General features: G+C 40.3%; 1 protein-coding gene and 1 long non-coding RNA gene across 33 annotated transcripts in view; one reads left to right on the plus strand and one right to left on the minus strand.

The window, feature by feature from the left end:
• The window catches only part of ANK2 (ankyrin 2), a 279,443-nt gene that overhangs the window by 151,115 nt on the left and 105,635 nt on the right, over nucleotides 1-22,693 (plus strand). For all 32 annotated transcript variants that reach the window (XM_068188282.1, XM_068188279.1, XM_068188303.1 and 29 more), the window contains 3 exons: nucleotides 8,284-8,385; nucleotides 15,392-15,490; nucleotides 16,001-16,099. In XM_068188282.1, coding sequence (XP_068044383.1) covers nucleotides 8,284-8,385; nucleotides 15,392-15,490; nucleotides 16,001-16,099 — 300 coding nt within the window. The remainder of the gene's footprint in view (nucleotides 1-8,283; nucleotides 8,386-15,391; nucleotides 15,491-16,000; nucleotides 16,100-22,693) is intronic.
• LOC137472852 (uncharacterized) lies at nucleotides 2,048-7,383 on the minus strand. Its single transcript, XR_010998440.1, has 3 exons — nucleotides 7,298-7,383; nucleotides 2,484-2,604; nucleotides 2,048-2,368 (listed from the first exon to the last, which is right to left on the minus strand). It is a non-coding gene; the product is annotated as an uncharacterized lncRNA (long non-coding RNA).

Raw genomic sequence — 22,693 nt, forward strand, 5'->3', positions numbered from 1 at the left:
CATTTGTGCATTCCAGCAGACAGAAGAGAGTGGCTGGATGGTATCCTGCAAGCTCTGGAATTTCACAGAGTTGGCAAAAGAGTCAGAGGTGTTGAAATATAATAAGCAGCCTAAAATTAAAGTAATTCCCTGTGAATAATTGAGAATGTTCCTATCAATAACAAGAGAGGGAATAGCTGAAGCCTGGCTTTTCCACTAGTAAAAATTCGAAGTGTCCATCAGCATTACTAACAGTTCAGTTGTGTCTGTTTGGAGAGATCTTAGGGTAGGAACTGGTGTTCAGGTAAGGCTGTTACCTGGGCAGTTTCCACCTCCTTATGTTGCTCAAATGTATGTTTGTTGGGATCATGTAGCAGCAATAAAAAACTTCCTAAATTTCAAATGCAGCTTTCTGAGAACAGTCTCATAAAAAGATATGAAACTACCACAAAACTGTTTTATGCAAATCTTGAAATCACCGGAAGTTGATGAATATATGTAGGACTTGTAATACATTTTTTATTTATAATGTGCATAAATCATAAATCACTTAACCTAGTTTGTTTTCTCAGCTTCTTTTTTGCCATAGTTCTTTCCATCTCCAGTCTTACCAATGAAAGTAATTTCTTGAGGACACTCTAAATCTTGCTGCACGCAGTATCTCCTTTAGGTTGCAGCCTCTTTGTCTGACACAAGAAAGCTTTTACAAGATGTATAATAAATGGAAACAGCATTACCCTTCCCACCTGCTCTGGCAGTGCGTGGTTTGGGCTCCCACACATCCCTTAGCTGAGCTAATGAGAGAATATTCATTCTGAGGAACACAGCATACACTGGAAGGAATCTGGTCAATGCTATCCCAGGTTTCTGGGTCAGGGAATAATTTTCTGTGTTTTAAAATGTTTTGATTTGAAATCAAGGATTGTTTGAATCCTGCGTCATATGCAGTGTATAGCACAAAAGCTTTCTCTCTTCTTGTACCTATTTCAGCAGCTTGGTATTATAAAATATTTTTTGCTGAAAATATCCAGTCTTCATGGCAAAGCGTGGGGCCATGTTCACAATGTCTGCAACAGCATGATGAGGGCAACTCCAGCCACAGCTCCAGCTCAGTGCCAGAAAAAGTGATGCCAGCTTTTCCATATCCTTCATGATGTTCTAAGATTTATTGGCCTAAGTACTCTAAGCACCTTAAATTATTCAGGTTCATAATACGTACTTTAAAGAATATTTTTATTTTCCTGAATTTATAACCATCAATATTAACCTAGGGAGACATACCTTTGACATTTAAAAATAATTCATTACTAGATGCTATTAGCTTCATCCTGGCAGGGAATATTTAACTTGCTAGTGATCTCTTAACTCTGAAATCTTATCTTCCTCTTCACATCTCACAAATACTGGGGTTCTTCTTACCTTAACAAAGATTAGTTTGTTGTATGGGCAGTTGTGTCTTTTTTCTGGATAAGAACTTGCTCTAGATTGTGAGAACATGATGTTTGTTTAATGAAAGCTGCTATTTTAGAATTGTGGGATTTTCAGTTCAACTATTCCTGAACAAATTCCATACAACCAAAGGTACACAGCAGGATGAATCTGATCTGAAATGCCTGTGCATGGTTGAATGGGAAAAGCTGAGTGATAAAAATTCTTGTTTTGATATTGAAATAAGAAAATTTGGCCCATTGTTCATCCAGGAATCTAGATACTGAAATTTCTTTAGGATCTGTGATTTAATCTGTCTTCCTTCATTGCTCCCAGTAAATGAATGGGATGAAAACATACATTTTTATGGGCAAAGGAAGTGGTTTTGAAAGCAAAGCACTGTTGTATTTCTTTTCTTTCAGGAGATGAATGTTATTTCATTAAGAGCTGGGAAAATATGTGTCCGTTATAGCTGTTATTATCTCATTTAAGTCATTTATCAGTGTTAGATTACTGAGCCTGTGCCATTGCAAGTGGAATATTTAGCTCTCATTATGGCATGTGTATCAGAACTGCAGGCTCAGATTCTGCTCTGGGGATTTAATTAAAAGCAAACATATATAAAACACTTTGCCTCTGCTGTCAGTGCTCCATCTTCTAGAGAGATGCCCTTTGGAGATCAGCTGCACTTTCAGCTCAATAAAAAAAATAAATGCAGTGTAGAGTAGGTAAAACGTGAGCCACTGATGAACTTGCTGGCAAGTTTTACAGAAAATATTCAATGAGGAAAAGCATTATATTTGAATTCCCATCTTTTACATCTGAATGCTGGTATGGAAGAAGATTCCTTAGTGGACAAAAATCTGTATGTGACGAGTGAGTTGGGTAATGGTAACACCTGGTCTGTGCCACTTTTAGAGTTGCCCCCAATTAAACGATGGCTGGTTGGAACAGATGGTTCCTGAAATCAGAGAATAGCCAAGCCAACTGGGACAAAATTTAGTGGTTGTCTCAAGGGTAGGAGCTTAAACTGACACTTTAGAAAGTAGAGAATAAAAAAATGTGTGTTTACATACCTGTTATTTTTTCCCTTTGCATCTTTAAGTACCGAATAACATCAAGAAACCAGAAAAATTTGAGTTTAGAAGGTGCAACTTTCCTTCTGCCATGAGCTGAATTCTCAACTCCAGGCATTCCCTGGATATATTAGCATAATCAGCCAACAGTCAGTCAGGAGCTTCTTAATGAAGAAGAGTTCACAAGCTATCAGCGTTTTGCTAATTATAGAAACGGCTGTTGTACAAACAGTGCCTCACAACTCTGGGGTTTTTAAATGGCATTAACACTGTCACCTGCCCTTACCGTATTGATTAATTGTGGCTTAATGCTGGCTTTACCTGCAGTGATAACACAGGATTCACTTGAACATCGAAGGTTTTTCAACCAATAACGATTTGAGTTTTTTGATTTATGTAAAGCAGGTTTTTCTCATGTCCTGATCAGGGACAGTATCTTCAAAAGTTACTAAGCTAAATAAATTTTCCTCTGTAAAATCAAAGCAGTACATTCCCAGGTCCATGCTTAAAAAGTGAGTCTGAAAGGGTTATTACTGCTCAGATACACATTGTAATACACAAACAAAACAAATAGGTTAAATTAAGGTGTAAACATAGTATTTGGATGTTAGCGTGAGCTTTGAATTATCTTTTTGTCAGCATTCAGTTAACGAAGTGTATTTAGTAGGTGAGAAATGTTCAGGGGCCCATAGTGCTGGACTGTGTTCTCTCACAGAGGTATTTCTGATTTTGGACAGACTGTGGTCATTCAACTTACTTGGAGGAGAAAAAAACCAAATCCAGCCTGCAGGAATAATTTTTCAACAGACACAATTTAAAACAAGTATTTGATGGATAATGTTATGATGAAAGCTATCTTTTGAAAATTGAAGACTTCTATTCCTCCATTGGTTCCTTATGCATGAAGCTGGTTTTCACCAGCAAATTTGAATATTTGAGAAAATTTTATGGGTTTGGTACTGCATATGATTTCAAGATTTATTTTTGCATTTCTCTGTAAAATGTCCTCGAGAAGCAGACATGCGTTGTGCGCAATAAATGATGCGGTACATCATGCAATAGGAAGGGCAACTAGAGTGGGGGCAGAGGAACCAGAAGGGAAGGTCTGACTATTTGTTTAAAATACTAATTTCCATATATGATTTATTTATTGAAATAAATGTTTCGAATTCAGGTTAAATTGCAGCCATGTAATTAGCAAGAAGGTGGGGGGATCCACAGTCATATATTCATAGAGACACTTGATCATTTCTTCTATTTCCTTATGCAATATCTGACAGCTAGGTAGTTGTAAAGTAATGTTTGTGTTCATGCTGTAAGTGTACTTATGTTGATGTTTTCCATATTGTAGTTTATTTGTTCCTAGTGGTCTGAAAATTCTTATTTATGGCTGGAATTACCTATCCTCAGTCAAAAGTTGATAGGAAAAGTTAAAAGATAGGAGGTCTCTAGAAGGTCCAATAAAACTAAATGCTTCTCAAAAGCCATAGGCTTAGGAATAACCTTCAGTGTCATCCTGTTGCACCCCCTGCCACAGGTAGGGTCAGCTTCAATAGACCAGGTTGCTCCAAGCCCTGTCCAACCTGTCTTTGCACATTTCCAGGGAATGGGGCAGGCACAGCTTCTCTGGGCAACCTGTGCCTGGGCCTCACCACCCTAGCAGGGAACAATTTCTTCTGTTATCTAATATAAATTTACCATTGTATCTTTATCATGTACTAGAATTGAGTTGGAAACATAATTACTTTTTTAAAAAAGTAGTTAGTGAGGACTTGTCATGCTCTGTCACTGTGTATGTATTGAGAGCAGTGCATTAGAAAAAGGTGGTTCAATCCACAGCTGGTGAATTCAACCCATACTATAAAATATTATCTCAGTGTTTTCTAATCCTTCATACCATTTTCTTATATCATGTTAATAATGCATTGATTTGACTGCCTGACCCTAGTGCCTGCATGTACACAACGTGAGCCTTTATTCGGTCTGACTGAGCCGAGCGTGGTGGGCAGAGCTGCCAGCTGGGACTTTGCACATTAACATGTCAGCTCTGGGGCTTCCCAAATTACAGGGCCCTCATGTTCTTGTGCTCCCATGCTGCTGCTGAAGGTGAACTCTCCTCCAGTAAACCTTTCCTTTCCTCACTGGTAGAGTGTTTGCTTTACAAGCAGATCATTCTGCTTGTAAAACTGTGTAAAACTCCTAAAAAAGCCCCTCAGGGGTGTGTGCCTAGGAAGAGGAGATGTGATAATTACCATATGGAGCATGGGACTCTGGGTCTGTGTTTTTGTCTTCTTTCTTGTAAAGGAAGTGCCTCCAAATGACAGTTTGTTGGCAGTTTTTCTTCACCAGTCCCCAAACCATAAAGATGGATATGGCGGTTTCCCTCACTGAGAAACACCGTGAGAGACCATGAAGGGGGCTGTGGGGCAGTGAGGGGCCGTGAGGGGCTCTGATGGATTTTGAAAGGCTTTAAAAGGACTGTGAGGGGCTGTGAGGGGTTCTAAAGGGCCATGATGGACTGTGGGGGGCTGTGATGGGTTCTAAAGGGCCATGATGGACTGTGAGGGGCTGTGAGGGTCTTTGAGGGACTTGGAGAGGCTCTAAAGGGCTGTGATGGACTGTGAGAGGGGCTCTGAGGGGTTCTAAAGGGCCATGATGGACTGTGAGGGGCTCTGAGGGGTTCTAAAGGGCCATGATGGACTGTGAGGGGCTCTGAGGGGTTCTAAAGGGCCATGATGGACTGTGAGGGGCTCTGAGGGTCTTTGAGGGACTTGCAGAGGCTCTAAAGGGCTGTGATGGACTGTGAGAGGGGCTCTGAGGGGCCATGAGGGGTTCTGAGGGGCCATGAAGGGTTCTAAGGGGGCTGTGATGGACTGTGAGGGGTCTAAAGTGCTGTGAAGGGTTCTGAGGGGCCCTAAAGGGACTCTGAAGGGCCATGAGTATCTCTGCGGGACTTTGAGAGGCTCTAAATGGCTGTGAGGGGTTCTGAGGGGCCATGAGGGGCTCTAAAGGGGATGGACTGTGAGGGGCTCTAAAGCATTGTGAGGGGTTCTGAGGGGCCCTAAAGGGACTGTGAGGGCCTCTGAGGGATTGTGAGGGCCTTTGAAGGGCCGCGAGGGTCTCTGAGGGACTTTGGGAGGCTCTAAAGGGCCGTGATGGACTGCGAGGGTGTTTGAGGAGCTGTGAGGGGCTCTGAGGGGCCATGAAGGGTTCTGGTGGGCTCTCAGGGGTCTAAAGTGCTGTGAGTGGTTCTGAGGGGCTCTAAAGAGACCATGAGGGGCTCTGAGCACCTGATAGAGTGTCCGTGAGGGGTTCTAAAGGGCCCTGAGGGACTCTGAGGGGGTCTCTGAGGGCTGTGGGGGGTTCTGGAGGCTGTGAGGGGCCTTGGGCAGCTGTGAGAAGCTCTGAAGACTATGGGGGGGCTGTCTAACAAAACATTTCAAGAGAATACAGGATCCATTGGAAAAGCCGACAGATCCAATTTCATTGTCTTGTCTGACATGGTAAGACTACAGGAAACTACTGCTATTGCTTACCGAGGGGATTTTGTCAAAATGTATTTGAATTTGAAGTGTGCTAAAATGAATAAATGTTTGAGACATTAGTGCTGACAAAAATGCTTTTCAAAAGCATTAAAAAAATGGGGCAAAGGACAAACTAGTGACAACCTACCAAAAATTAGATTTGGCCATCTGGGAAAGAAAATGGATCTGAATACTCCCAACTTCTAAGTCTATCCTTCAGCACCATGTTATTATGATCCTTGTAATATGGCCCTGAATATTTTCAGTATTTGGTGGCCAGACTCTGGTATTTTTATGGGAATTTATATATGAAGCATATGGATTGCTGTATTACTCTTTATATAGACAAGAAGTTACTATTCTGCATTATGATCATTATTCCAGTGTATGGAAAGTGTTTTGAAGTGACTTGAAGGGAGGTACACTGCGGTAATTTGAGTATGAGGTAATGAAATTATGAATCAAGGAAATGAGAATCTGTTTGGAAAGCATTGCTTGTTTCTTCTTAGCCAGAAACAAATGACACAGAGTTGTGTGGGCTTAGCTACAAATCTGAGCTTCCAGCACTAATGGAGATGGCAGCATTTTTAGCTTTTTATGTTATTCTGTGTGAAAGAAAAACAAGCAATGATTGCTTCATCCCTAAGAACCCAAAGTTGTAGGTGGTAATTTGTTGCATCATTCTTTCTTAACCTTTTAAAAATATAAAGATGATGGCTGTAGTTTTGCTATGGTAAATTATTGTTGTAATAGTAAAGCATGAAAAAAATGGGGAGAAAAAAGGTAAAACGTGTGTATTATTGAGGGCAAAGATGCTTTTCCCAAACAGAGTGTCCAGATTGACCCCTCATGCACTCAGATATTTGTTCTTGGTCAATGTTTTTACCAAGATGTGTGATTTTTTTTCAAAGATATTTAAATATTAAAACATAATTTGATGTCTTTATGAGCATATCCTCATCCCAGGAAAGGATGTTCTCACAAAGATATATTTTTGTCTTGACATGTAGCACAGTTGTAAGGAGGCTCATTTTGATGACATCCATCTGTTGCAGATTAAAATGGGTTGGAATCGGGGATTGTGAAGCAAGTTAAGCAGCGTGATAAGCAGGGTGACCACCGAAAAAAATGCATTGGAATGGATTGGGCAACGGAACTAGAGCGGCTGGAAGTGGGAGGGGTTTGGGATATTCTCATGGTGTGAAGGAGCCAGTCCCAGTCAGAAGTAGTGTGGGCCATCCCCTGCTTCTGGGCCCACATCCCCACAAACAGGCGCTCGTGCTCATTTACCTGCTCCTTGCACTCACTCCCACTCAGTCGATTGAGCTGGGACGACTGTTGCTGTCCCTGTACACCTACCCAAATGCTTAATCTGGGTACTCATGGCTTCTGTGGCATGGCTTGGGTTTGTCTCCTGGTCTCAGGTGTCTTAGCCAATTTGCCTGTGTGGGGGAACATCCAAATCCAGGCTGGTTTCAAGCAGCCGGTGGAGTTTTGTGTTGCTGACAAAGACAAGAGGGCTGAGGCGTTCCACGCTCCTTTGCTTAACAGTACATCCCACAACCTGGCTGAAAAATGAAAGCATATTTTTATAGGATCTTTAAACCTTTCTTCTTAATGAGAGCAGGCAGTTTAGGGGTGGGAATGTTTACAGCGTGATCCTGGATTTGGATACTCAGCCTTGAGTACTTCATCCGCTTTGTTCTAAGGTTAGCTACATGTGCAGTGCTGCTCACTTTGAGCATAGGTATCTAAAAATAATAGATCTAAATCTGTAAATAACATCTATACAAATCTATAAACAATATAGATAAATACATAAATAATATAGATAAATAATATAAATAAATAAAAACAATATAGATAAATACATAAATAATATGTTAAGTTATATATATCAGAGATCATATATTTCTATATAGTTCTCCAGAAAACTGTAGTTAGCAAGTTGATGTATTTCTTTTTCTCTTGTTGACAATATCAGATACTATGATTTATGGTTGTGGGGTTGGTTTTTTTTTTTTTTTAGTTCTTGCTAAATTTTGAATGTCAGCAATTATTGCTCTATTTTGCTCACTCTGACAGGTCTGCAGTTCTTTTGTGCCATTATTGCCTAATTTAAATATGCTAATTAATGCAGATACAATTCAAACTCAGTTGTTTCACAGCTTTATTCTCCAGCAGCATGAAATGTGGAAACCTTTCACCGCTGATGAAGTTCTGCTCTGGTTTAAGCAGGGGCTAACTGGAGAAATTTTTTTCTTATCTTTTTACAGTCTGACAGCAATGCAAGCTTTCTCCGAGCTGCCAGAGCTGGCAATTTGGACAAAGTAGTGGAATACCTGAAAAGTGGAATAGACATTAACACCTGTAATCAGGTAAGATATTTGATGGACACAAGCTTGCAAGAGTGAATTGCAAGAAACCTGAGCACTGTAGAGATGTGATTTATCTCTTGATCCTGCTGAATGTGGCATGCTCAGCCCATGGATTTTCCTTAGCCATCCCACGTGAAGCACCTGATCCCCTGAGATCTCAGGTGTGGGAGTCTGAGGCCTCCCCTGTTACTTTTGTGAGATCTCAGGGGGTAGGTAAGCACTTGAGTGGATGTAGTTGTAGCCACCCAGATAATTCATGTCCAAGCAGATTGAAATCTTGGCACTTAGCCCCACTGGCAATGCAGTTCTGGTTACTCCCAGATGGCTAAAAGGGTAGCCATGGGCTTTCACCTTGTTTTGCAAAACTAAATGTGTTTTTACTACTGATCAATAATATCTACAACATAACATAAAAGGGACTTAAATGTTGCATTTAACATACTGTCTCCCCTTTCAAGAAAGTTATAACTGCTGTAATCACTGTTAAAGTTTCACCATTGATGTGACTGTAATGTGACACAATGTTTTGGCTTGGCTCTTTTGTAGGTCTGTCATATAACTCAAATTACTTCGGCTTCATAGCTTAGGGACCTACATTGGCAGCATTTATTTAAGTGACTAGAACCATCAAGTTTAATAAGACTCTAACTGTGACTTAAAATAAATATGCAAGTAAATGTCTACATCAGTTCTGAAAAGTGTCTTGGCTTTCTAATGAAACCACTGAGGTTTCTTTGATGGGGAATTTGACAGCTCAGGCTTTATGGTGCCCAGCTTTCCCCTAATTCTTTGCCAGATTTGATCAGAGTGACCACTAACTAGACAGTGGCTATACCGTTTGGAAGTAAAACCCCAGAATTGTGACCACTATTTCTTTTGGGGAAAAAAGAAAAAAAAAAAGTAACTGGGAGAATCAGGAATGAAATAATCTAAAATATTTGGTGCCATCACCAGCTGCAGATGATTAAAGAAGGAAAGCTGCAGATGATTAAAGAAGGCATGTGCCAAATGGAAGCTGGGGCACAGGAGTGAGAGCAGATCTGTTGGCTGTGCCAAGGAATTTAATGATGAGGAGGATAAGAGCTGGGGCTTTTCATGTTCTGCTTATTGAAAACATACAGAAGTGTTCTTGTCTTACTGTCTAGGAGAAAGTTTCCTTTAAAAGACTTACTGTCAAGGAAAAACTTTCTGAGTTAGATGGGACATGACCTGGCAAACATCAAGTTGCTCAGTTAAGAGACAGTAAAGCTAGACTCAAGTTCTTATCTTCAAATAGATCCAGCAAGTTTTCATCTTTATTATAAGCACCAATATTAACAAAGAGATTCACCCCCAGAACAGAGCATAGTTAATATGATAATTACTTTGGAACATTACCAGGCTTTTCCCCAGTGTTCATATTCTCTTGCTGGTTATGGGAGGAATATGGCAGAAGTTGCTGCAGATTTATCCTCCATGGAAAGTGCTTCCCACCTGCAGCTGGTGACAAAACTCCACTTGTACCATGTAGGTGAGATCAAAGTTTTCACTATCCACTGAGCAAAACCATGCACTTCAGCTTCTGGCAGACCCCAGTTCTGGTGCCATGTAAAATTGCTTACACAGGTTTTTCTAACTAAGACCCTCAGTGCTTCCACTGATGAAGCATCACTGGTGTGTTGTAAATTTGATTGGGAGTGGAAGCAGACTCCCTCTGCCAGAAGTCAGGGCTCTCTGCTTGAGTAAGCTCTGGCAACCTTCAAGTTATTCCTTCTCCTTTGTCTCCTCTTCAGGGTTTGACAGGAGTGTCCGTGTCATTGTGTTCCAGCTGTCTAAAGGGAGAAGCAAACACAGTCTGTGCAAAATGCAGGGGTGTATTTTATTTTTAACAGTGAGATATCTCAATGCTCTTTTAAAAATTGAGCTTTGTATACGCAGGGTATTTTTCCTCAGTAAAATGCTATTTTTAGTTTAGGTCTCATATGAGAAAACCATACATAATGTAAAATATAAGCTTTCCTGAATGGAGAGAACACCAGGAGATTCTTTTTTCAGTTTCAATGTTTTTTTCTCAAATGCAGAGTTTTCAGAAAGACATATCTTTGTAGACAATCAAAGAATTTTCCCAGTGTAACTGTTGCCAAAATATGATGGAGCTTAATGTTTCTGCATATACTGAACACAAAGTAGTTAATAAAACAATTATATAGTTAACAATTAGACATTACTTAAATATGCTTTGTTGAATGCTACTATCATAACAAGTTCATTTATTATGGAATTGCTTACTTTAATCTGAATTCAAGCACTGTCATCTATTCTGAAAATCATCAATCAACTCTATCTATTTCTGGAGAGAGTTAGAAATGTCAGGGGACAAAATTCCCCAGTTTTATGAGGAGTCCCTTAAAAAAATCCAATTCCTGGTATTTTATAGGATGGATTACCAATAGCCATTGGAAATATCTGTTTCCTTTAAAGCTGTTTCCTATACTACAGTGTAGTTTTTTTAGGATGTGGTTACTGTTTCTAGTCAATGTAGCAACAGAAAACAACTTGCTCCTTCATCATGTTCAAAATGTTGCTTAGTAAAACAAATGTTACACTGTGCATTTGTGCAGCCCAAGGTTCCAGTAGGAGTTAGACCCTGAACTCTGACTATTCTGAGATTTCATCAGCTGCCTGCTGATTTTTGAAACTGAGTTGGGGATCCAAAGGCAACATAAAGTAATATTTCTCCATCTTGTCTTGGGAGACCTGTCAGTTTTCAGGCGATGTCTTGGATGGAAAAATGCGATGGGTGTTGGCGTTTGCTTTGAAAAAGTCTTCTGTGTTCCTCTGTGAAGTCTAATGCCTTGAATAGATCAGGGTTCAAGTATGAGGTAGTTTCGGGGGTCTCCAGCTCCAGGGCTTTTTGAATTCCTGTCAGTTTTGGCTTTTGCTCTCGTTTTGTTGGCTTCCTTTTAATTCAGTTGGTCTCTATTCCTTTGGTGACAGTGAGATAGAGCACAGCTGTTAATTCCTCCCTCCCTCCCTCCCTGTGGAAAGGCTCTGCCTCTCCTAGCAGTGCCAGCTGTAGTCTGAAGGAGCACTATAGCATGATGAGGTCGGCAGCACCACATTTGATGTCACTCTATAGGTAAATTCAGTGTCTTGACTTCCTAGACTATAAAGCAACATAAAGGAAGAATTTTCATAACCTGGTAATGTTTTTTTTTTTTTTTTTTTTTTTTTTTCCTCCCCACTGTCCACTTAATTTCTTTGTGGAAATATTTTTAGGGAAAACTTCCACAAATATTTGGACTTCAGAAAGCCATGCCCAGCTCTCTAATGTTACCCTTTCCCAAATCTCTTTTGAAAAGAGGTTGCCACATGCACATTTTACTTCCCTGAGAGATTTATTCAGAGGAGAGACTTTGCAGAGCCATCTATTAAAGAGAGAAAAGTATTTGAGTTTAACAAAGACTGTGGTACTTCTTTCTAGTTTCTGTCTCTGCTGGCAAAAGGAGTCAGTGCCATACAGTGTTAGTCACAAAGGCTTTTTAATTTTCATTGTGTTTTGAAGTTATGCTTTGCTACTGAGCTGTTATCATAGAACATTTTCCCCACTTCCTTCAAACATTTTCTTTTCTCCATTTCTACATTTCAAGTTCTTTATCGTCCTCACTAATTGTCACCAGCAGAAGGTGAGTCGAACTTTCTAGGACTGCCAAGTTTTTGTTTATACCTTTCTCTTAGAGATGAGCTTAGAGGGAAGGTGTAAAAGCTCACAGAGCACTGATTTGGCTGATGTAAAATGTCCTTTGAACTACAGGTTGATCTGATGCTCTGCCAAGATATAGCTTTTCCATGGTGTTAATTTGCTTTGCACAATAGGATTAGGTGGGAAAGGGAGAAGCTATTGGATCCGGGTGATGTCCCAGAAGGAATAAATGGCACAGCAGGATTGATGCTGAACCAGGCAGTGATGAAAGTGCTTCCATTGCTTGAGGATCGCTCCATGAGGCAATTGAATACAAAGGCAGAGGTAGCAGGGAATTTTTTGGGTGATTTCCAGACAAGAGCAGTGTCAGTGCCTGTTTTATGGGGAATAAGTGATTGACTTTGGACTAGCTTAAAATAGGCTGGTGATTTTTAGGATGTCCAAGAAATCCCTGGAGTTTTCCAGTGCAGTGAAAATACCTAGGGTGGCACTACAGGATGTGCTGTGAGCAGTCAGTGGTACTTGCACGTTTGTAGCGCTCCATGGGACAGAAAGCCTTGAGGTCTCTGCCTCGGTGGTAGAGGAGAAAGAGAATTGAGGGAATCAGGCACTGCAGGGAAACACTTGTAAATAAGAACCATCTTGGAAGGCTTAGTATTACATTATTTTATGGGAGTTAATATCACTAAGGAGCCTCCAAAAGAATGGCAGTTATCGCATATACAGGCTCTGTCCTTATGCGGCACAGTTTTGCTTAGCACACAACTCATTTCACCCTCCCCAACTTTTTGGTGGGCAGGGGAGAGAAAAAGGGACGTGTCAGAAACCTTTGTTGTTCTGAACTACAAAAATCCAATTGACAGGAACGGAGGAGTTGCATTGATTAAATCTGAGATTCCATCATCAGAAGTAGCAGGGATCAGCCACGTGGGCTGGGAAATAATTGCAGAGTTGGTTCTGATTAAGGAGAAAGAGAACAAAAGTTGCTTTAAGGCTTCAATTGTGCTGGCCCTCAGCATTTAAAGTGCAGGGTTTGCTACTGCTTACCCCAGCTTGCTTTATTTAAGGAATTCTAGAATTTGAATGTCTATAGTCCTATTTTTAAGCTAAAGTTTGTTCCTGTAAACTTTTTACTGGACCTCAACTATTCTTTTTGCTCATGTTTTAATGCATTAAAAAGAAGTCCTGTGTTGTGAAGAAACTCAGTTGATGCAGCAATATCAACTTTCAAGTGCTTAATGTGACATCAACAGATATGTGGCTCAGAGGTAGGAATACAAGTGTTTTCAGAGATTAAGCACCGGGACAAGCCTTGCTCTCTCCATATTTTGGCACATGGTAAACTAAAACAGAGGCTTATCCTCATCCTTTTGCGTTCAGAGGTGTTTATGGGCCATGAATTTTGCAGTTTCTCTTCTGTTTGTTCCTAAAGAGCGAAGAAGGTTAATAACATGTTGCAGCAATACATCAGATGTGTACTCTGTGAGGAGGACAAGCTGCCCTTCAGATTCCCATGGAAAATGTTGATGACAGAATCTGTGAGATCAGATACGAGAACAGGTCTTTGTTCTTAAATGGTGAGGAGAGCATTGTGTGTTTCCCCACAAAACACTAGCTCAAAGCTCACAGCCATGGTAGGTAGTAATTATGGTTAGTTGATGCTCAGCTGAGGTTAAAAACCAAGAAAGATCAGTTTTCTGAAACATGTTTGCCCTGCAAAATATTCCCTGACATGGGCAGTGTTCCTCATCCTGGTGATTATGGTCAACCTTACCACATATTTTTGGCTAAGGATTTATCCTTGACCGGGGCATGGCACTACTGCTACCCCTGGGCTCTGCAGCTCTGTAGTAAGAGTGTTTCCTCTGGAATAAGGATGTTCTGGTTGCTGTAGCTTTTCCCACATAATGGGGTTTGAAACCACATTTCTCATTAACATTTCCGATCTACCAGGCTGCAGAAGGGTGTTCCTCTGCTTTTGGCATCCTGTGACCATGGCCTTCCTTTAGTTCCTTTGCTTTTCTCATACTTCCACTTCTGAATTAGACCACAAAATCTGCCTGTGCTGCTTACATGGATGTGGAATCAAATGGAGTTAGTGCTGAAATGCATTTGCATTGCTGTGTTTGAAGCCATTGGACCCACTCCCATCAAATACTTCCTGTGAAGTGCTAAGTGCTTTAAAATCCCACTGGAAATTACAGGCTCCAGCTGCCTCTGTGAATGGACAAATAAAAGCCAGAAAGTTGCCGGCTTATTTCACAACTGAAATTACTCTGAACTTGTCAGAGACAAGCAAAGTGATAAAAATTCCCCAGTGCTGAATTTGCTGCTGGTTACTCAAACCACCTGAGTATTGCTCCTGATGCCTGCAATATGGAAACCAGGAGAATGCTGGAGGGAATGGCAGTATTTATTGCTGTCACCTGCCTGATGTAGCATGAAAAATACCTTAGGATTGTGAAAAACAGATTGGCAATTCAGCTACAATAGACTGTAATTTAGTTTTTTTCCTTGGGTGGAAGGGGGATACTGGGAAGAGGGAGATCAACTTTCCATGGCAGGAATTTATATGAGATAAAGTATCCTGTTCCTATTGAATGTGGAGAGGATTTAGGTGCTGACTTTCTTAGGTTACCTTTTCAATAATCCTCGCATTTATTTAATTAATTTTCTTTTCCTTTTTGACTGAGATTGCAAAACTTCAAAGTTTAGTAAAGGCTTGCTCATCAGACACCAGCAGAAGTGCCAGATCAAGGATCAGCTTGCAAGTCAAAGTGATCAACAGCCATTTTGGCCTATTTGTGCATTTGGGTTTCTATTTGATACCAGTTATCCCAGAGGAGAAACTAGGGTTCAGAGTGGTTCCTTCAGCATGGAATAACCCTGACTGAGTAGACATGTCCTGTGTAAATTTGGCTAAGTCCTGTGATTTCTCAGTATTGATAAAACCTCAGCAGGGCTGGGTAAGGTTACAGCAAAGTAAGGCAGAAAAACACTCAAGTTTTGAAATACTGGGCTCCATGGAGATGGCAAAGGTAGTAGTTTGTGGTAATGGGAAGTTATTAGAAAACAAGGAATCTTTTCTGGATACTCACAAAATACAGTTTGATTTGATATATTTGTTACTATGAGAAAAATGTAATCAGAGAAGTTTGTCCCACAGAGCCTCAGCTTAAATAGCCATGTCCAAAGTATCTGACTTATGCAGACAGTCAGCTCAGAGATGTAATAGTATTCCAGCTCCTAATCTTCTCCTTATCCCAGGGTGAGGTAGGAATGTGTATCTGATATTTGTAATGGATCTGGCCCTTGTGCTTACAGAATGGGCTCAACGCTCTGCACCTGGCAGCCAAAGAAGGCCACGTGGGACTGGTACAGGAATTGTTGGAAAGAGGCTCGGCTGTGGATTCTGCCACTAAGGTAATTGATGCCTGTCTCTATGTTTATCCAGTACATATGAGAAATATAGACAAAGCCCCAAAAAGCACAAAATAAGAGAATAATGTGAATACTGCACTGATATTTAAACTATTATTTCTGTTATGGCCTGGGAGTTGCCTTGCTGAAGCTCATGGGAAGTAAATGAAGAGGAAAATATAATTTCTTGTATAATATAGGGGAAGCATTAGAAGTTTTTAGCAATGCCAGATTTTAGTTATTTCCAGTAGCAGGTCCTCCTTATTTTAAGGAGAATTAGTATAGCTGCAAGTACTTGATTTTTTCAAATCTGTGGAAAAACAGTAATTGACTTGATAATGGCCAGAGTCTTTTCACCCATAGGCACAATGAAAAAAACACCTGTGGGGTAAATTATTTTCCCTTTAGCCTTTCAACCTCCATGTGCATGAATGCTATTAAAAAAAACCTGCTGATGAAATGATTCCTGAAAAAGGGTAATAATAACTTGCATTTTCCCCCTCCCTCTAACAGAAAGGGAATACAGCCCTGCACATTGCATCCTTAGCAGGACAAGCTGAAGTTGTCAAAGTTCTGGTGAAGGAGGGAGCCAATATCAATGCACAGTCTCAGGTATGATGCTCTTTTCCCTTCTCACTTCTAAAAGTTATTTGGTGAGCTCTTGTAAGATCTGAAATATTAGACACTGCTTCTAAACATCCAAGCCTGACAAATCAAGCAAATTGAGGCATTCTCTCATAAGTAGAATAAAAGTAAATACTGAATTGAAGTCATTATATGCTCATTGTTGTTAATATGCTCATTGTTGTTAATAGAAAATTTTCTGAAACAATTTCTGGAAGAAGGCTAGGAATTACTAAAAGATTCTAAAGTGTATAAATATTGTATTTGAGTGGAATTTGGTGAGCAGTAATGAAGAAGATCATTTCTCAAGGACTTGATTTTTCCATTTGCTTTTTATGGTTAATTTTTGGCTAGAAGTTTGCAGATAACTTACTCCAGGCTTCTGCCTTCCATATGTGATCAGAAGGAATTTCAATCAAAAGTTTGTGATGTACATTTGAACTAGGAAAAATCACCTTGTCCTGGCAGGAAAACCAACTGTAAAAACTGCCCTCTTATTTCCACTGACATGAAAATTGTCTGGTTTTCCAAAATACACCAGAGGACAGGGCAGTGTCCCTTACCTATGATTTCCTTTGATTAGGATTAAGAACCATTTATCAAATAAATAATTTGATTAATGTTTGTAAATGCTGCCTTAATTATAGCAACTGTCTGTAGCTATAAGGGGCCGAACAGGTGGTGTAAAGATAAAGAAACCACATCTTTCTGAAGCACTTGGCTGGTGACATCCTCAAAAAAGAAAACAAATTGCTAGCACTAGCTCCACACCTTGCTTGCCCAGACATGGGAAACTGGGACCTGGAGGGTTTTCTGTTGTTTGGAGTTGCAAATTCACCATGGACAGGGTAAGGTAAGTAGAGAGCAGGAAATGAATAAACACCTTTACAGAATGAATGTTTGTCTGTTCCATTAGCACATCTTCAGACAAGAGAAAGAAACTGAAAAAAACTTCAAGTTGCCTGATTCCAAGATTTAAAAAATACATTCTTTGTTATGCTTTTTGCTCCAGAATTATGGAACAGCTCTCTCAGGACAGCTGATGGTCAGTTGCTCCCCATGCTCTATTCCCATAAAAGATAAGAAATGTAGTTCCTTTGTTCAAAAATTTAGCAAACCCCTTTCATAGTGAACAAGCTGGATGATTTTTTCCATATGTTTATCAACCTTTTAATGTGTATTAGAAGATAAAAACGTCTTTAATGTTTTGAGCATGGTAAGAGAAATAATTGTTAAAAATAAGATTTTTGTGAAGCGTTATTCCTCAAAAAGTCTTCCTAAAAGCTTTTCCTTATGCTGAAGAAATAAATGAAGTTTTCCAAATTAAAAAAAGAAAATCCAGTTAGAATTGAAAAATGTGTTCACAAGTATTACTTTTTGTTGTATTCTAGTTTTGAAGACATTTATTGTTAGCACTGGATGCTTTGTGTAATATACTCAGGGATGTTAACAGGCATTTGCTACTTGACTTAATTGAGTTAATCTGATGGAGGACATTTTCCCCATTACTGCTCGCTGGTTTCCTCCAGGTAGGATGGATTGAAACTGCTGGGATACAGATGTCCTGCCTTTGTGCTTTGCTGTCTTAATTAAACAAGTCCTGTTGACTTGACTGGGAGTGGGAGTCCTTAACATGGTGTCATCCAGCTTTGGGGCCTTTGGATTGTGTCTTTCTGGCCTGCTGTGCTTTTCCAGAAGAGATGGATAAGATGGGTGATAGCTGCTTCAGGCAGGAGATGTTCAGAGGCTCTTGCTGCCACTGCCAAAGGAGATATTCCAGTGGAAGGTGTCCCTTAATTATAAAGTAACTTTTTTGTGCTCCATGAATGGAGTGAAGCTGATGGATGCTGCATTTCTGCTCAAGGTTGCATTGACATGTCAAGAATCATGTGTCATAGAAAATAAATGCTACAGAGAAAAAAGCAGCAACTCCAAAATTAGCAAAGAATAGACATGTGGTTTATGATACCAGATGAAGCAAGGTTGAAACATACCTAACTACCGCTGGTCAAAAAAAAAAAATGAAGTTAGGAAAAAAGGAAAAAGAATAACTGAACAGAAAAATATGAATTTAGATAGGAAAAAGAATAACTGAACAGAATGTGCTTGAGTCCTCAAAAACTCATGTTTTCTTGTCTAGAAACATGTCACTGATGAAAAAATTGAGAAGAAAATATAGATTGGGAAAGGGCTTAATCAAGAAAGTGAGAAATGAACAAAAATACAAATTAAAGCTAAAACGGAATACAAAAGTGAGAAATTATAACTGAAATGCTCAACTTCTAATTTTTATATTTTCCCTCAATTCCATTTTTGAAAAGAGGTGCCATGTTGTCACCCCCAAATCTTTTAGCTGCAGTTCTTGCTATTGAGGGTACACTGCATCTTCTCTTTGGTATCTCTGTTATTTCACACTTTATTATTTTAGGCCCCTGTGAAATGTCCTTTGCTGGTAGTGTTTTAGTGCCAGGAGAGTTACTCTAGTTGCAGCATCACTTCCTCCTTAAAGAATTCAGTATCTGTCAAAGTCATTCTCATTTTCAGTGATGACAATTTCCCATAGTGACAAAGTTTCTTCTCTGATAGTGAACTGGGAGATAAAGGAGTAGTTGCAACTTGAGCTTGTTCAGTTTGTTGTTTTTCCTTTCATTTTCTCAATTAAATGGCATAAAAACACTGGCCTTCATCAAAACCTACAAGCAATGACATCTGAAACACCATGCTCATTTTCTAGCTCCTTTCAACAGCAAAGTAACAGAATTATCTCAGGAAATGCTATTAAACCCACTGAAACCACTGGGTTTACAAACCCCATCTGTGCTATCTGAGGCTGTTAAGCATTCTGGGCTCTGATCTTACAGATTTTGGGTTTCTATTAGATTACTTTGCTTTGCCCTTCAGTTTTATGTTGGCCTTCAGAGACATTTTGTTCATCTTCTTCTTTTAAAAACTCTCTTCCTTTTGAGCTAACATGTCATCACTGCTATTTTTAGAGAAGTAATTTCTATTTTGATGCAAAGCCTAATTGCACAGAGATTACTAATTGAGTGACTCCACTTCCAGTTGCGTGTGTGCCATTTGAGAGCTCACGTCTTCCTGGAGCATGTTTCTGGCAAAGGCTGGGACAAGGGCCAGAATGGCCAGAGATCTACAAGATGCTGCTCTTTGCTGGCATACTTCCACCTAGAACTGGACAAGTGTGGAATTTTTTGGCTCAGAAGTGCTTTTTGCTAGAAATATTAAATAGTAAATATATTTATATAATGAGTATCTATAAGCTCTTTGCTTGATTGACTCCAGGCACAGTTCAGTGAGCAGATCTAGACAGGTACCATCAGGTGAAAACTTGATTTCTACAATTTCTCTCCTTGATTTGACCATTATTTTGGTCCTGTGTAGGTCTGACCAGGCTGCTTGTTGGTAATACAGGGATGGTATGATCGAGAATGCACAGTAGGTAATGGATCCACCGGGGTGTTCCGGGCTGTTCCTTTGAACTTTGTGTTTCCTTGCGGAACAGAGCAGGGTCCATCCCATAGGTTGATGATCGATGCCATAAATGCTGAACTATGTGTTCACTTGGGTGGGTGATCCTCCAGGTACTTATGAATTTCAGTGGGAAATTCATGCAAAGTCTTCAGGGATTATTGGAATGTTCCATCAGGCAGACCCATGGAAGTGGAATTGGCCACTCACTTCTGTCACTTCCACCCACACCCATGCCCCCATCACCCACCTTCACTGAGCCCAGCGTTACCTTTGTTCCACAGCTGCATCATCTCTTCACCCCAAACCTAGTCCTAGCTGTTGCTTGTGCATTCGAAAAGTAACTATTTTTTGTGCTTTTCGTCTCAATGAGATCTACATTTTTGACATACTAGGAATTATTACGTGACTTCTTGAAATTTTCAGGTGGAAGAAATATCACCAGATTTAGTCAGTCCAACCCTTTCCTTTGATAAATTACTCTTTGTTGCTGTTGCTTTCTCTTTAAGTCATCCTGGACCATGTGACTAATGTAAAGGTATCAGAGCTGTCCGATCACTGGAAATCAGCCTTCCAAATGTGCTGGTAGCCTGACCGCAGCAATCCTCCTAACTGAGTGTACCTGTAGACTGTCCCTGCAACAGTGATGCTGAGCTGTCCCATTCCTTAGGGAATGGGTCCATCCTGACATTCTTCCATTCCAGACAAGGTCAAGAAAAGCCTCCTGTTGAGACTTGCACCTCCCAGGATGAGGCACTTGGATAAATGACAAGTGATTGAGGTACAAAGCTGAAAAGTAGAAGGCAAAATGAGGAAATACAACCTGCTCCTGTTTGGGAACAGTAAGGGAACTGTCACACTCTGGAGCCACCTAAGAATGAGGTGATTCCCTTCAGTGTTAAAATTCCTGCCACTGGGTTTACAACGGAATGTGTTCCCCATTAGCACAAGTTATGTTTTGACCACTGGTTTGTATAGGGGCCCTCAGGAAAGGAGGAGCTACCTTTTAATCATCAGATTACTTAAAGTGACCCAGATACAGAGAGCAAGGATTAGATAAATCAGTCCTCCCCCAAGCTGATTTTGTTGTTTAAAAGCCCTCCAGTTTCCTTCCCTCGACATCCTCCTCTAAGCGCATTGGCAACACATTAGCCAAGAAATATGGTTGCTTAAGTTTGCCCCTGTTATGGTCACCACTTCCTAGGTCCATGTACAGGAGAGACTGTTGTGACTGCTTGAGCTCTTATCTAGCCTTCTGATTGGATGGAAGCAATCCTTAGAGCAGCATATTTCCAGCCTCTGTGTTACTACAAAAGCAGAGGGGGGATTTAGGTGATTCTCAGAGAAGTGATCAGCTTGTCTCTGTCAGGATGCACTAGGATTTGCTTTACCAGGGATTGCTCGCCCCATGGGTTGTAAGGATAATCTAACCTTTGGAATGGAGCACATTTTGCAGAGTATTTGCTACTCCATTATGACAAAAGGTCATTCCACCAACTGAGCTTTCTGCTTTTATATTAATATATTTAGAGAGACAGATTTTTAGCTGCTGTGTATCAGGAGGAGTAATTTAGAAACAGTTGGTCATGGCAAATGTAATCAAGGGGCAGGCCCATTATTTTTTCCGTGGAGGGGAATAAAAAGGGAAGAAATGCCTTCTGGAGGATTTTGAGAGATGTAAACAAAAGTAATACATTAAAAAGAATGAAAAAAGCCAAATATTTCAACAAAGACTGAAAACAAACTGAAAATATTTACCGTATAATTCTTAGTCAATTCTTTGAATTTACTGCTTTGAAAAGATAAATAGTCCAGATGGAAATACTCTGATTGAAACAATAAGTATTTTTTTCAGTCAATTATACTTATTCTGAGAATATGTTAGCTTTAGGAGGCTGCAGGAACTCAACATGCCAATGGGATGGGTAAGGATTCAGCAGACCAACACACCATATTTCTCACCTGCTGGGATGATGCAGTGGTGACACTGAGAACCAGGCAGTGCAAATGTTGGCTGTGTATAATTACGAGTGTAGAGGTGACTGAGCCACAACCAAATAAATAGAAACATCTTATTTTTGGTTTTAGTGCAATATTGTACTCCTTCCAGCCCTCAGCCACGCAAAATAAAAGGATGCTTTCAGGACTGCTTTTCCCTTACCACGTTTCAGAAGGCAAACCCCAAATGCAGTTTTGGATGAGTGCCCAGATTAAAATCTGAGACTCTTCCCTGACTAAGCCTTTGAGCCCTCACCTATGCCCATCATCAAGGTGGTGTTTTCTTGTGCATGACCAATCTGTTCTCATCCTATTATTCTCCATCAGCTCAATTTCTACTGCAGGCTCCCTTGGTGTAAAAGTGTTATTTCCCGAGCGTAGAATATCTTGATTTCTGACTGGCTGTGTTTCAGGCCCTGTTTCAGGAACTTGGCTGTTCCTGAGGAAAAAAATGTGATATTTGAAGTTACTGAAATAGAATATCTGTGCTCTTTACATTCATCATCTGGGCTCAGAAGTGGCTTGGACTTAGACTTTCCAGGAGAGGGGCCTTGCAGTGGGGAGGTAGCAGGTGTCATACACATAGTGCTGCTCTTGGAGTCCTGGGTGATTCCTCATGAATGAACTTGGCAAGTTTATCACAGCCCAGGCAGCATCATTTATCCATAGCCTTTGTCATTAGTGCCATGGTGTAAGTATAGAGTGGCAAACACTATTTATATTACTAGGGAATTAGTGGGACAGCTGAAGGGGTGGTGCTATTTTCAGTGGAGGCTTCTGTGTCACTACAATTTAAACAGCAATATTTATTACAAGTCACTTTATAATCTGTTGTCTCAAACAAGTGAATACCTTTCTTTTGGACCAGTTTAGGGACCAGCCTCCCTAAATCCAGTAATTCTTATCTTGTTACTGACTACTTTTCTCATCCTGAATCTTTGGGGCTCTGTGGGCCTCAGCATCTGCCAAATGTGATGGATGCAAGTGTTGTCACCTGAACAATTGCCTGATACTTGCTGAGGGATTTTACAGCAGGTCAGAACAGAGTAGCTTGCTTTCCCCTTAGGGATGTGCCACTCTACACCCACCATTTCAATG

Source organism: Anomalospiza imberbis, chromosome 4, assembly GCF_031753505.1.
Source record: "Anomalospiza imberbis isolate Cuckoo-Finch-1a 21T00152 chromosome 4, ASM3175350v1, whole genome shotgun sequence".
Classification (NCBI taxonomy): Eukaryota; Metazoa; Chordata; class Aves; order Passeriformes; family Viduidae; genus Anomalospiza; species Anomalospiza imberbis.